At 39.1% G+C, this 12,815-nt stretch overlaps 1 protein-coding gene across 7 annotated transcripts in view; it reads right to left on the bottom strand.

Moving 5' to 3' along the window:
* LOC115449429 overlaps positions 1 to 12,815 on the bottom strand; it is a 55,652-nt gene that overhangs the window by 16,236 nt on the left and 26,601 nt on the right. For 4 of the 7 annotated variants that reach the window (XM_037443913.1, XM_037443916.1, XM_037443915.1 and 1 more), the window contains exons 38-49: positions 11,657 to 11,778; positions 11,201 to 11,366; positions 10,462 to 10,609; positions 10,088 to 10,210; positions 9,873 to 9,983; positions 9,587 to 9,740; positions 9,178 to 9,305; positions 8,928 to 9,015; positions 7,644 to 7,857; positions 6,911 to 7,091; positions 6,398 to 6,550; positions 5,812 to 5,950 (exon numbers count right to left, since the gene is read on the bottom strand). In XM_037443913.1, the coding sequence (XP_037299810.1) occupies positions 6,437 to 6,550; positions 6,911 to 7,091; positions 7,644 to 7,857; positions 8,928 to 9,015; positions 9,178 to 9,305; positions 9,587 to 9,740; positions 9,873 to 9,983; positions 10,088 to 10,210; positions 10,462 to 10,609; positions 11,201 to 11,366; positions 11,657 to 11,778 (1,549 nt within the window). In that variant the 3' untranslated portion in view covers positions 5,812 to 5,950; positions 6,398 to 6,436. Of the gene's footprint in view, positions 1 to 518; positions 680 to 1,017; positions 1,149 to 1,572; positions 1,662 to 1,771; positions 1,888 to 2,830; positions 3,022 to 3,703; positions 3,781 to 3,864; positions 4,074 to 4,247; positions 4,453 to 4,618; positions 4,766 to 4,912; positions 5,101 to 5,284; positions 5,395 to 5,475; positions 5,600 to 5,811; positions 5,951 to 6,397; positions 6,551 to 6,910; positions 7,092 to 7,643; positions 7,858 to 8,927; positions 9,016 to 9,177; positions 9,306 to 9,586; positions 9,741 to 9,872; positions 9,984 to 10,087; positions 10,211 to 10,461; positions 10,610 to 11,200; positions 11,367 to 11,656; positions 11,779 to 12,815 lie in introns of those variants that run through there. The other 3 variants (XM_037443918.1, XM_037443919.1, XM_037443917.1) reach the window with 2 other exon arrangements.

Genomic DNA, 12,815 nt, shown 5'->3' with positions numbered 1-12,815 from the left:
TGCACCGTTTAAATATAGCAAAGAGCAGAAAAAAAATTTTTTTAGGTACTGTTGAAAATAAATCCTTACGTCATTAAGCCTTCTTTTATTACAATAAGGATCATAATAATATTGTGACTCGAATTAAATTAGGGTTGGTCTTTTTTGAAAATTTCAAGACATATATTTCTCGTACATTGACTGGTTGAATTACTTCCACTAATGGAGACTGGAGAGCCGTCAATACCAGTACAAAGTAAACAGTAAATGTACAGTAGTGTCGTATACAATTGCAAATCGGTTAACTTACATAAAACGGAACCTCGCGCGCTGTTTGTTTAATAATGAATGGCAACATTTTGCTACTCTGATTAAACATTTATTCGTATTTTATTTCGATTGTGGCTAAGAATACAAGACTCGAGAAAATACCTTCAACTTTCTTAATTTTACAGTCGAGAACTCAAATTGTTGATTCGAGTCCGAGATTATTTTGAGAATTGTCCCACTAATGGAACCGCAATCACAAGTTGCTTTACCTGTATTGGAATGACAAGTTGTGTCTAGCAGCAGTGGTTCCTGGTGCTAGTAGATGTGTGCTAGTGCCGCGGCCCGGCGTCGTTTGTATAAGCGGCGGCGGACGGCTCTGATCCGGCCCGAGCTCCGTCGATGACAATCCTGTCTCTGTTGATATTAATACCTGGAATTTTATTTACTTCTTTAGTTTTATTATTGTTTTGTGTAATGTTTTTTTATATTATATGGCATGAGTTATATTACTTGCTGATATGTATACGGAACGATAACACAACTATAATTATTGATCCCAAATATAAATTATGAACAATTATTGGGTCAAATATTCATTAGCGATACTCAAGTATTTTTAATATCAAGTAACAATGTATTTTCTGCAGCTGTTTGAGGACTTAGGCTCTTATATTTGAATAGATCGACAGAAACCCACTGTACCGATATCGATTATTGATTGCAACCTAAGAATCCTAAATTCTATGCTATTTATCATATCATACTTACGTCGGTGTCGAGTGGCAGATGCGAGTGCAGCACGTACAACGGCCACACCATGGCAAGAATACGTCCATCGCTGCGCGCGCGTACTACGCGGCACCACACAGACATGTACGGCACGTCGCCCTCGCTCGGCACTAATGTACATACACTTATATGAGAATTTTTATGAAAGTTTTATAAATAAAACGGCCTACTCTTACTAAGAATGTCTCGGGTGAGTGCTTAAAAAACAGAGCTGATCTTAAAAATAGCGAAATCCTAGGGCACGCGAATTATAAGCAAGAATATGCAAAGATTTACACCCATCTAACAATTAATTTATTTATTCCAAAAAAAACCAAAATAATAATAACACATTGCAGATATGTTTTATTTTAGTTTCTTTCTATATGCTCCTATTATAAATTTGGAATAGCGCTAACCGTATTTTTAGATAGCTTCTAAAAATATGTCTATGTGTATACATTATTGTATATAAAGTACTAAATAAATAAATAATATTACTACCTATCGGCTTAATTGTTAAAGTAAATACGAAAATAATATGCACATGTATACCTTTCACTAGCCACGGGACGTTTTCTTTCGGGCACTCCTTCAATGGAATATCACCGGACCAGCCGGTGTCGTGGCTCATCAATTTTATTCTAGAAAGAATTAAAATATATCATGACTATACAATTGACAAACATGTAGCAAAATAGCAGTTATAATAAGTGATTTTCTCTGCAGGAAAAAGTCAACTATAGATACTTACTTGAGGACCATCTCGCATACAGCGCCGCATAGGACGGTCCTTCCCACTGTCTCGGAGCCTAGCTCTCCGGAGCACACTGTGCGCCACTGATTAGAGTCTGTACACCTAGCTCGTACCTGTTAGATTGTTCACATCTTTATTGATATGTATGAGAACTGATAAAAAAATGTATGACTATTTAAATTCTTTCTTTGAAGGTTGCTTAAAAAATATTTATTGTACACAGGAAGCACTATGTTTTAGGGTCAACGTAACGACACATCAAAATATTATGTATGAATATAATATTTTGACACTGCATCGTGCCTTCCCCAAAATTTTATTGGCAATAAAAGTAATATATAGTGACGTCACGCTACTATTAAGGTAATACTGTAAATAATAAAAAAAAATACTTTACCATAAAATATTTATTTTTTGTATAAATGAATCCCTATTTCCATTGGTCACGCCATTACGCGTGAACGGCTGGACCGATTTCACTATTATTTTTTGTTATGTTTTTTTTATTGTCAGTTGAAGGTTTTTATGAAAGAAAAAATTCAAATAATTGCGCGGAAAATTTGAAAATTGAAGAAAACTTAACTAAAATATTAATTTTATATAACTGTCAATTGTTTGAAATAACTGTCAGCGATTGACAGAATGCACGCTGCGAATTCATAGTTGAGACGGGACAACGTCTGTAGGTATATAAAAATAAATACCTTTTCCCTTGGTCATCGCATCACGCGTGAACGGATGGAACAATTCCGCTGATTATTTTTTGTTGTGTTAATTATTATAAATAGAAGGTTCTGACGAAATAAAATTTAAGGAAGCTGAGCGGAACATTTATGAAAATAAAAATAACGACAATATTAATTTTACATAGCTGTCAGTTGTTTGACAAACTGTCAGTGATTGACAGAATGCGCGCTGCAAATATCGTTTAACACAGATGGATCGGTTGATTAATTATACCAATTTAATATTCAAATTTAAGACCTATTTAAGACAGGACTACCTCTGTCGGGTCACGTACTAAATTATATTATATATCTCTTTTTCATAAATCACCTTGTAGAGCAAGTCAAACCGCAGCATGTTGGCTAGCGCCAGTCTCCCCGCCAGGTGTAAGCATCGCCGCGCCCCGGTTTCCTCTACCTTCGCGTGTAGGAACACTCCAGCTCCCGGGGTCAGCTTGCTGCTGCCAAGAGACTCTGCGTCCTCCAGTCGGACTCTTGCGCAACCAGCTGTGAATGGTATACCTGGGGAACGAAGTATTACTCACATTTAATACCGTATCAGATATTATTGCAAATTAATGAACAATATAGTACTTCATATTCTTTCCATCAAACACATTTGTCTATGGTTTCCGTAGTATTAATTAGAAAACTCGCTGAGACCCTCCTTAATTTTAATATGTTTTCGTATACAATCAGCCACAAAGGTAATTATATTAACTGAAAAGTTCAAAACACTTCTACACAATACACATGAACTTTTTAAGCATGTCTAAAATAAAGCAAACTCTTTGATGTTTATTTTAGGAAAGAAAATCCCATTGTTGATACGGACACAAAAGTTTAAAAATTTCGTCATATTAAATTTTAAAGGCCGAAATATCCATGATTATTAATTATTTTTACGTTTTTCTTTCAACTGCGAGAACTAATCACTAACTAGACGTGAATTTAAATTCTTTACTTGCCAATACTTGTTTAGTTACCCAGATTAAAGGTGAAACAAAATGTATGAAAATGGACCTTGAGGTATCGCCTTAAGAAAGTTTGAATTCGTTCAGTGCTATTTCAAAGCAAAATATAACAGAAAAATATGTGACTATCGTTATTTGAAATTTATTTCATGATATACATATATACGTTTTACACTTAACCAAAGTACATCGGTGCAGTAAATAATACGGTACTGTAGTTTATAACTTACTATTAGACCAATGCCAATCGGTAGTCGGCCCAGCGAACGCAAAACGTATTTTCTTTGCAGCTGTGGGATTTCGCCATCTGAAATAAATTCCAAATTTGAAAAATCGTATAAGGACCCTAATATTTATGTTTAAATACGCGTTATTTCATTTGTGAGCTTACCGATAAGCCAGCCTCGCTCCAGGTCCCAAAGGAACCACTTCATCAGTTCCCTCCTGCCCGATCCTCAATGCAGACGCGCAGCTATTGTGTATCCAGAGAAAAACTCTGCCTTCCAGGGCGACTTCCGCCGCAGCCGCCAGTTCGCGCTTACTCATAATCTTATCACTAAACAGCTCCTTTGCGGTGTATAAGGGTGAGTCTTGGAGATACTGCGTGCGCAACAAAAATATGTTGTGAAAATGAGAGATGATCAATTCAAAAGGTATAACATAATTGCAACCAATTAATCTCCGCTTTCTAATCCGTAAAATTAGTAAAGTAGCTTTAAAGAAATCCGTGTACATGAATATTTGGGACTTGTCATTAACCACAGCATAGCTTACCTGATCAACAGCAGGCATCCAGTCCCCAGCAAGCGCGTGGAGGGTCCTTAGCCGCGGCACAAGCAGGGACACCCTCACGTCGCCCGCACACACTCGCGCACGTACGTTGTTCAAACTACCGCACGGGATCGTCAGCCCGATTTGTGCGCTGAATTCTTCCACCAGCCTCTCCATTGCGCCTGATGTGCTTTCTAGTATGTCGCTTCTAGTTACGCAAGAAGAAATTATTGAGACAGGTGGCATTCAAATTATAAAACATCGGTCGTACAGCATATTATTTTAAAAGAACTCCTGATTGCTCTATAAAAAGGAAGTTTATATTTTACTCGTTGGTATTTTGTATAACACTAATGATGATGTCGTATACTTACGAGGTCTTAGTGTCTAAGAGTAGCAGTGTACCCGCCGGCGAGCCCAGCAGCGCGTGTGCTGTGGTGTCACGCGCTAAGAGCGTTAGTACGCGATGACTGCGCATCAGCGGCCGCGACACGTAATACCCCTCTAACGTTGTCGCCTGACTATATCGATAACGAAGATAGACGTCAACATATCAAATAGACTTATTGGTGCAAAACATATATAGACAAGATAAATGCCAAAACAGCCAAAATATATTTAGAGCCAAAGTTAATCAATAGAGTAATACATTCATATTACATTCGTACCTAGACAAACATGGCAGAGAATTATGAGCGTGGACCTCTAAAAACGCTACCCGAACAACAAGTCTTGTTTGTGGGAGGAGACGCGGTGCGAAATACGAGTCCACTCGGAGTACACCCGACAATTGTTCTGCTGTCACGCCACAATCGCCTCTGCGGCCACTGGGAGGGTCCGGTGCCGCGTCTGGAGACTGAAGACAAACATATATTGTTGGTAAGGTATATTTCTCATAACATCCTATAATTCGTGAGCACAAAGACCGAACATAAATTTCTATAGACATAACGAATACTTGGACATAGATTTATGACCTTACAAAGATCCCAGGGTCGCAAATCCCTCTTATCCAAAATATTATATAGAGATAAATTTACCAATGGATCAGTCCTGGGCATAAACTTCGAAATTTGAAATTCATATGGCGGGTTTTTGAGATCATTGTCGTAACAAGCTCTAAAGCGCCAGATCTGTGCAAATACAGCCTCTGGAAACAAAAATGTGATTAAATCACACATCACACAGGATAGATACATAGACAACTACTATTATATAAATTTTGTTTTACCTGGTGGTAATATTTGTAGCTGAAGCTCGCGCGGTTCTCCTACAGGTAGTTTGAAATAGGTATGTGATTCCCAGCGCGACAACATCGGTGAGAAGAATTCCAGTACACAATCCGTCTCCTTGTTCTGTTAAATTAAACGCATTAACAATGTATTGATACGGTCTATGACGGATAGACTGTTGTTCATATTGATAACAGTTTTAAATGTAATTAAGTACACGTATACCAAGTACAGAATCAACCGCGTCTCACGTTATAGACAATAGATAGATAAGATGTCAGAGGAATATTATGATGTTTATCACAAAACCGTAGTACAGTAATCATAAATCTTACCTGTCCCGGCAGTGGAAACACGATGACGCGTGTGATGGCCCTTGGATGCGGATACCTCCAGGATACACAGCTTCCGTACAGCGTAACTTGATAAGCCATCGGCAGCTGGCCTCCACTTATTATTTTGAAGGCACCACTCCTATATAAAAAACGCGGTACAATATTATATTCGAAAGGCACCGACAGCAAATATAAAGTTCATATATGCATATTATATTTTTGTTGGTAGTGATGTTTGAAGTCGGTTATATTTTTTGTTAAAAAAGTATTTATTCCTTTTTTGCTAATAATTAGGGAATTGTATAAACAATACATAGATGTATTATATATACCTTCGCAGCAATTGCGGGTGTTTAGCTGTAAGTATTGTATGTTATTGCGTGTGTCCGAAGATCTTCATCAGATCCTATTACTTTAAAGTAAAACCTATCCTAAAAAATATACATTAAAATAACAAAAACAAATATAAACTTACATACACATATACGGGTGGAATACAGATACATTTACGAAATCGTTTATAAAAAGGTTAAAAACATATATATATATTATCGTTTAATATTATATTATAAAATATTATAATCACCTCAAATCATCCTTATAGTAGTGGTCGCCGACCTCCCAGCTAGCCGTGTCTTCGGAGCCCGACGCCGGCGGCTCGGATACTGATGAAGGCGTAGCTCGCGGTCGACCCTTGTATATGGTCTCGGAACTGGTGGATGGCGCGGCATGGTCGTTGCTGGACACATAAAAAGGAATTTTAATTTAATTAATATAGAGAATATTTTAGGAAATTTTTAAGTAATGATGTCTGCGTAACATTCGTCTTGTGAGGTTGACTGCAGCCGAGGTGTTGTTAGATACCAGGAGAAACATGTTTACATGATAACTAAATTAAGTATCAAGCTAAAGTAATTTATGTGAATTGCGTAATGCATAGTAACGGTTTTATTTCGAGATATGATATTTACACACGCAAAACGGCGAGCAACAGCTATGTATGTAGGATTATTATAGCTCTCCTACATCCAATTTGAGAGGAAATGTTATTGGTAACATAATGTTACAATAATCTATTATTAAAATATGCAGAACTTACAGAGTTTTCCTTGAATATCTCTTCATACGCTTGTCGCATCCTGATCAGCGCTGAAAGGTCACTGGGTCGAAGGTCAAAAATAACACAGTCATATTCCAAACCCACTCGCACGGTGGGCTCGCACGCTGAGAGACCGCCTTCTGCACGTCGCCACGCCTCCCAAGTCGCTTCGAGCTCCGCTCTGCATCCACAAAAATATTGTCTAATATTAGAAAATTATATATTATTACACTTATAAGAATAATTATATATATTGTAAAAACAAACTATACTTGCGAAATATTAAAAAAAGTGCAGACACTTTTATTTAAAAAGATCTTCGTAGTTTGTAAAACAAAGATATAGTTAAAAAAAAATAACCGCATAGGATGTTATGTAGATATCTCCTTTTACCTTAAGACAGCAGAATATTTTAATTTCCCAACCACGTGCAAGTCTAATATATAGTTCCCTTAATTCAATATCAGGATTTGCCCACAATCACGAGTATTCTCCTACTGTACGCAAATCATGCAAAAGAATAATAATTACTCATGGCCAATTTAAATAGTCGATCCCAAACGCTACCGTCGAATCGACAACGAAAATAGACCCATAAAAATAATGTTACTATACTTACAGATGATTTATTACATCAGTTTATTGTTACAAATTCATTAAATTTAGACATCGGGATCCTATCGAAAGCGGTCCCTAGTACTTGGAATCAAAATTTGTGTAACAATAGACTAACCCCATCATCAACGGCTGCAGCAGCACATGTCTCCTATCACCAGCCGGGCCGGCGCAGACGAGCAGCGAGGTGAGCGAGGCGCGCGCCACCAGCCGCTCCGGCCGCAGCCCCGAAGCCACCTGCAGCGTCGCGGCGTCCCAACCGACCGTGCCCTCGATCCCGCACACCGCGATCTGACTTGTTTGTACCGTGATACTCTCCAAATTCTGAGCGACTGTCGACAAATATTTGAAAATCATTGAAAGGTATAGATTTGTGTGTAAGTGTTAAATGCTTTGAACTTCGACGTTGGAGTGCTAACTGGTAGTAGGTCCCAAGTATTATGAGAAGTGCATCGTCATAGTCATCTATTTACGACACATTGTTATTCAACTTTACCTATTTTGAAAATAGCTTCGTAAAATATTAAACCGAACACTAAATTTAAATATATAAGTTTTAAAATACTGACTACCTCGTTCACCTGGTTGTATTAATGTAAGACTACAGCGCTTAAGTCTCGAATTCCATCTCCGGGTCGGGCAAAGTGATATTGTGTTTCTTAATCAGAATCAGCCCGGATTGTGGAAATTGTGCTGGGTATGGCGATAAGCTTCCCTCCTATCACACCATGGGACGGCGGAAAGAAGGGGCACCAGTTGCGCCCCTTTTTTTTTTTTTTGGTTTCGCGGAGAAAGTGCCTTATTACTACCGCCCAGCCTTCGTGGGGGGCGACTGAGCGGTTATGCTGGGGTAACCGTGCCTTACGGCCCGGCGTTGAGCCGCCCGGATTTGATGGTGACCTTCGGGCGACCGCCGGGCCGAGTCCCTAACCCTATATACAACTTAACCTATGCACGGCCTACCAGCTAAAACTCCGCGGTGACCCTCTTCGGCGCATTAGGGACGGCTGCGGGCTTCCTCTGACGTTGAAGTGTCTAGTCTGCGACCGCAGCCGCCCCTGCGCGGTGCCGTCTTGCGGCCCGTCTCCTATGGGGGGGGGGGGGGGCTCAGAAGCCCCCGCGCACCGAAGGACGCCCTCGGCGTCTACGGCAGTGTGAGGCCAACAGCACACTGCCGTCCATCCCGGGGGTCAACCGAAAGATGTGTAAAAATGCACAAAAATGCACTAGGGCGGACAGCCCCATGCTGTCCGCCGACGACCCCCTTCGTGGCCCCTATTAGTCGCCTCTTACGACAGGCAGGGGATACCGTGGTGGAATTCTCCAAACGCCCCCATTCCACAGGGCGGACCAGTTGCGCCCCTGCCTACCTCTTTGGCAAAAAAATCTGTAGTATACTAACCCAACAACTTCTTCAATTTATACAATGCTGGTATATCGTGCGAGATCGATTCACTGGGTTCCAGTTTATTCAGGACTTTTTTCTCTACCTGTAGGTAAAATAATATAAACATTATAACAACATTGATCCATATTCATCATATTTAAAGTAAAAGTATATTTATATATTAATTAAAATATAACCTTACATTAATTTAGGTTCGTTACATAAAATATGTGATCAGTATGTGATTAAACCATATTTAGCTTACCAATCGATATATTCCTTTGAGCCGCTTCAGTCTATCCGTGCACACATCGATTAATATCGGTCTCTCTACATCCAGTTTCACCGTGCCTTTCTCCGCTTTACTAGATGTGGAACTCATGTAGGCTGCAACTTCATAATTTTTATAAAATGATCAACACACACAACACGGTATGAACAAATTAAAGTAAAAAATATAGAAACTAAAATCTAAATATGCTATACTAGATAAAATCTAAAATCTTTTAATGCCAAAACAAAAAAAGTACTAATATTATTTACGCATATGCTTATTACGACATCTCATACTATTAAAAGGTGTAACATTTCTAAACATCACGGAATTATCTTCACAAATTGTAAGCAATAGTAGCTCTCCACAAGTAAACAACAAGTATAATTAATAGACATACCACCGATAGGCGCAACGATCTTCATCGTTGCCAGGGCCGGCCTAATATCCGTCACTGGGTCGGACACGCCCTTCGCAGTAGAGAATAGTACCTCATTCCACTGCCCTTCCACCTGCCCCATTCCAAGACCCACCCAGGCGTTAAACAGCGACATCTAACAATAAAGCAGTTAACGGATTTAGGTATCGATCAATTTGTACGCAATATCTGACTTTCTTTATTATTATCAAGTATTTAAAGCCAATGCCTGTTGACTATTCATTTTATAGGCGAAGTCAGATCAAACCTGTATTGTTTTTAGTGATTTTCTTTTCCAGTAATAAAAGTTTGGCTGCTGAAGACTGACGTGTAGTAGAGGTAGATTTCCTGCTGACTTGCGCGCATGCGGCATGACGTTCTGAAAAAAAATTAGAAGATAGATAATAAACTCCATTCTTTCATTCATTCAACTCGACGTCGCACATTAGCACGATATTATTATCTTTGGTATTCCAAACTTACCGTCAATTCTAGCTTCACCTTGCCCATCTCGACTTTCCGCACGGTCTCGGTGATACTTCTACTGCCGCCCGGTGACTCCAATTCATCCTTCTTGGCGGGCTCCCGAGTCTCCTCTATTATCACCTACAGAAATAAAATATCAAATTACAATAATGAATAAGCATGCATTTATATAAACGTGATAAACAGTCATAAACTTTTTACTTAACGACCATTACTTAACGAATGCATTACGTAATTAACTTTCTCGTCTTTTTCCAAACCAATTGTAGTGTCAAGCCCCGAAACGTTGCCAGCAGGTATCTCATTTGTAAAGAAGCTCTTAGGTATTACCTAGCTCCGATGGTTTCAAAAAAGTTTAGTGACAAGCTCACCTGAACGAGCGGTTCAGGCGTTTTCGGTCGATCGACTACTGGCGGACGAAGCGATACAATATCAGTGCTGCCGTCATCCTCGGTGTAAAGCGACACTTCCACCGTACCCATCGTGACGTACACCTCCAAATACTCCGAAGCCTCTGCCCTGAATATAAAGATTATGTTTTTGAATCAAAATAAATAGACGATTGGATATCGGTTATTTGTTTCTAATAACTACCATGCAGATATGATGTGTAGTTCATGGACTATTTTGGTGTCAAGAAGCAGGGAATGCCAATAAAGATTTATACTAATTTCAAGAACATTGTGACTGTAATGAATGACTAATTTCAGTGTTAGCATTTAAGTTTCTAGAATTTTTAATCAAGCGAATAACATGGTCTTTTTTATCCTTGCTATGTGCTATAAGATTCCCACATTCTTGCTTTTGTTGTTATTAATAGCATTGTTTTTATTGCGTTTGTTACTCGTGTTCTTCATGGGATTTCAGTTATAACTCCGTTAGAAATCGTTTCGTCCCGTTAAATAGTTTCTTACATTTGGAGAAGTACCCTTTATTTTCTGTTTGTGTTTTTAGAGGTAACGGTAAAGTACAGCTTTTACCGATGAACAGACATTGTCTGTCAAGCGGCGCTTTATTAAGTAGGAGACAAATGCCCATACATAATATGTAGTTTCTCTCCTTACTAAACTCAACACAATATAACAAAGATGTAAAAAGTCGCATACTAACATTTGCTCGACGAACGCTACAGAGACAGATTTCTTGACGTTCAATTGGTTTTCGTCAAAATTCCTGCCGGATTTGAATGTGGAATGCGATGTTGTATCTACGCCGGAGTCTGCGGCCATAACCCGCCTTGTCTCACTTGGGCTCTTTGTTGTATCTTTGGCTGTGTCTGATCAAAACAAACACGAATGTATATACAAACTTGAGTGAAAATACTACATGAACAAACTATAGAGTAAGGATGAAAGAAGTATGTAATTGTAAAGAATAAAACGACAATAATTGTAAGACTACAATTATATCATATCCAGCGAAGGCAAAACATAAATATATCCAAAACTTATATGGAATTTAAAAAACAATTACAATGTAAATTTTGGTGATAAATTTTATATGCACTTAGTTTTGTATTTTCTGGAATATGATATACTGTCATAAATACAGTCAAAATATAAATACCATCAACAACTGTGGTCTCGCTAAAAGTGAGCGACGTCTCTTCCGATTCACGACTCATGAGAAGCGTGGCGTAAGGACACACGCCATGTTTTTCTTCATCAAAAAGTATACCGGACTCGTGTCTGTAATTATCAAAAATAATTGTGGTTATATAGTACGTGATATAGTCAAATACATTTCGTCCGAGATAGTACAAGACCGCGAAACTAATACTGCTAAAGACCACGTAACTGTTTTATAACATTTTAATCGATATATACAATACAAATTACTATTTCCTACATTGCGGTGTTGTTATCCCTCGACGATTTCTTAAACGGAATGTGTTCCGAAAAAAATGAATAATACAAAAACTTATCGATCGAAATTTACCATCTAAATCAGAGGTTTCCAAACATTATTTTTTCATAGACCCCTTTTAAAATTATGCGTGTTGTTTTTTTTTAGGTTTCGCAGAGAAACTGTATAACAAGTACCGCCCAGCTATCGCCGGAGGTTATTTTGGGGATACTGTGCCTCTTACGACCTCTAACGATATTATCTGCCAATATTGGTAGGCGATGTCAAGCCAACATTTTAGTACTGACCCCCCCCCCCTCCTCCCCGAGGCAATTCTCGTGCGTTTGTCTCCACATTAAATGCACACCCATGCATGGGGGCACATTTGCCGCGACCGAGGCACACAGTTCAGTGTGTATACCTCATGGTTGCTTAATACACATTGAGGACTATAAGGGTTTAACATTTCCTCTCCCTCTCCCTTCCAAGTATCCTGAGATGGCTCCTTCTCCTTCCTCTTCTCTTCCTTCACCCTATCCCCTGCTTTCTTCCTTCCGGGTCTTGAGACCGGATACAATGGGTCGCCAGCGTACCGTCCACTGGCAACCTCGGTGATAACGGTAAGGCCTACCAACTTCTCGCAGGGACTGCCGTGGTTGCTAAGCCGGGGGATCACTTGTACACCGTTCGCAGGGTGCCCCCGGTGATAACCACGGCAGACCTCCAAAAAAAAAATATTTTAGTAATTTACTATCAAAGCAGATCAATTTTCGTGGAATTGTGGATCCCCATTTTTTGGTCATGCCAACGTATACCTCCGTCGAGTCTCCTGTTGACGTTTGACTGTTATTTTTTGTTTGAATAATTTCTGAAAACACGT

The sequence above is a fragment of the Manduca sexta genome, chromosome 27 (genome assembly GCF_014839805.1).
Source record: "Manduca sexta isolate Smith_Timp_Sample1 chromosome 27, JHU_Msex_v1.0, whole genome shotgun sequence".
Taxonomy (NCBI): Eukaryota; Metazoa; Arthropoda; class Insecta; order Lepidoptera; family Sphingidae; genus Manduca; species Manduca sexta.
Note: the sequence above shows the minus strand (reverse complement) of the source record. Positions and strands in the feature narration are given on the sequence as shown.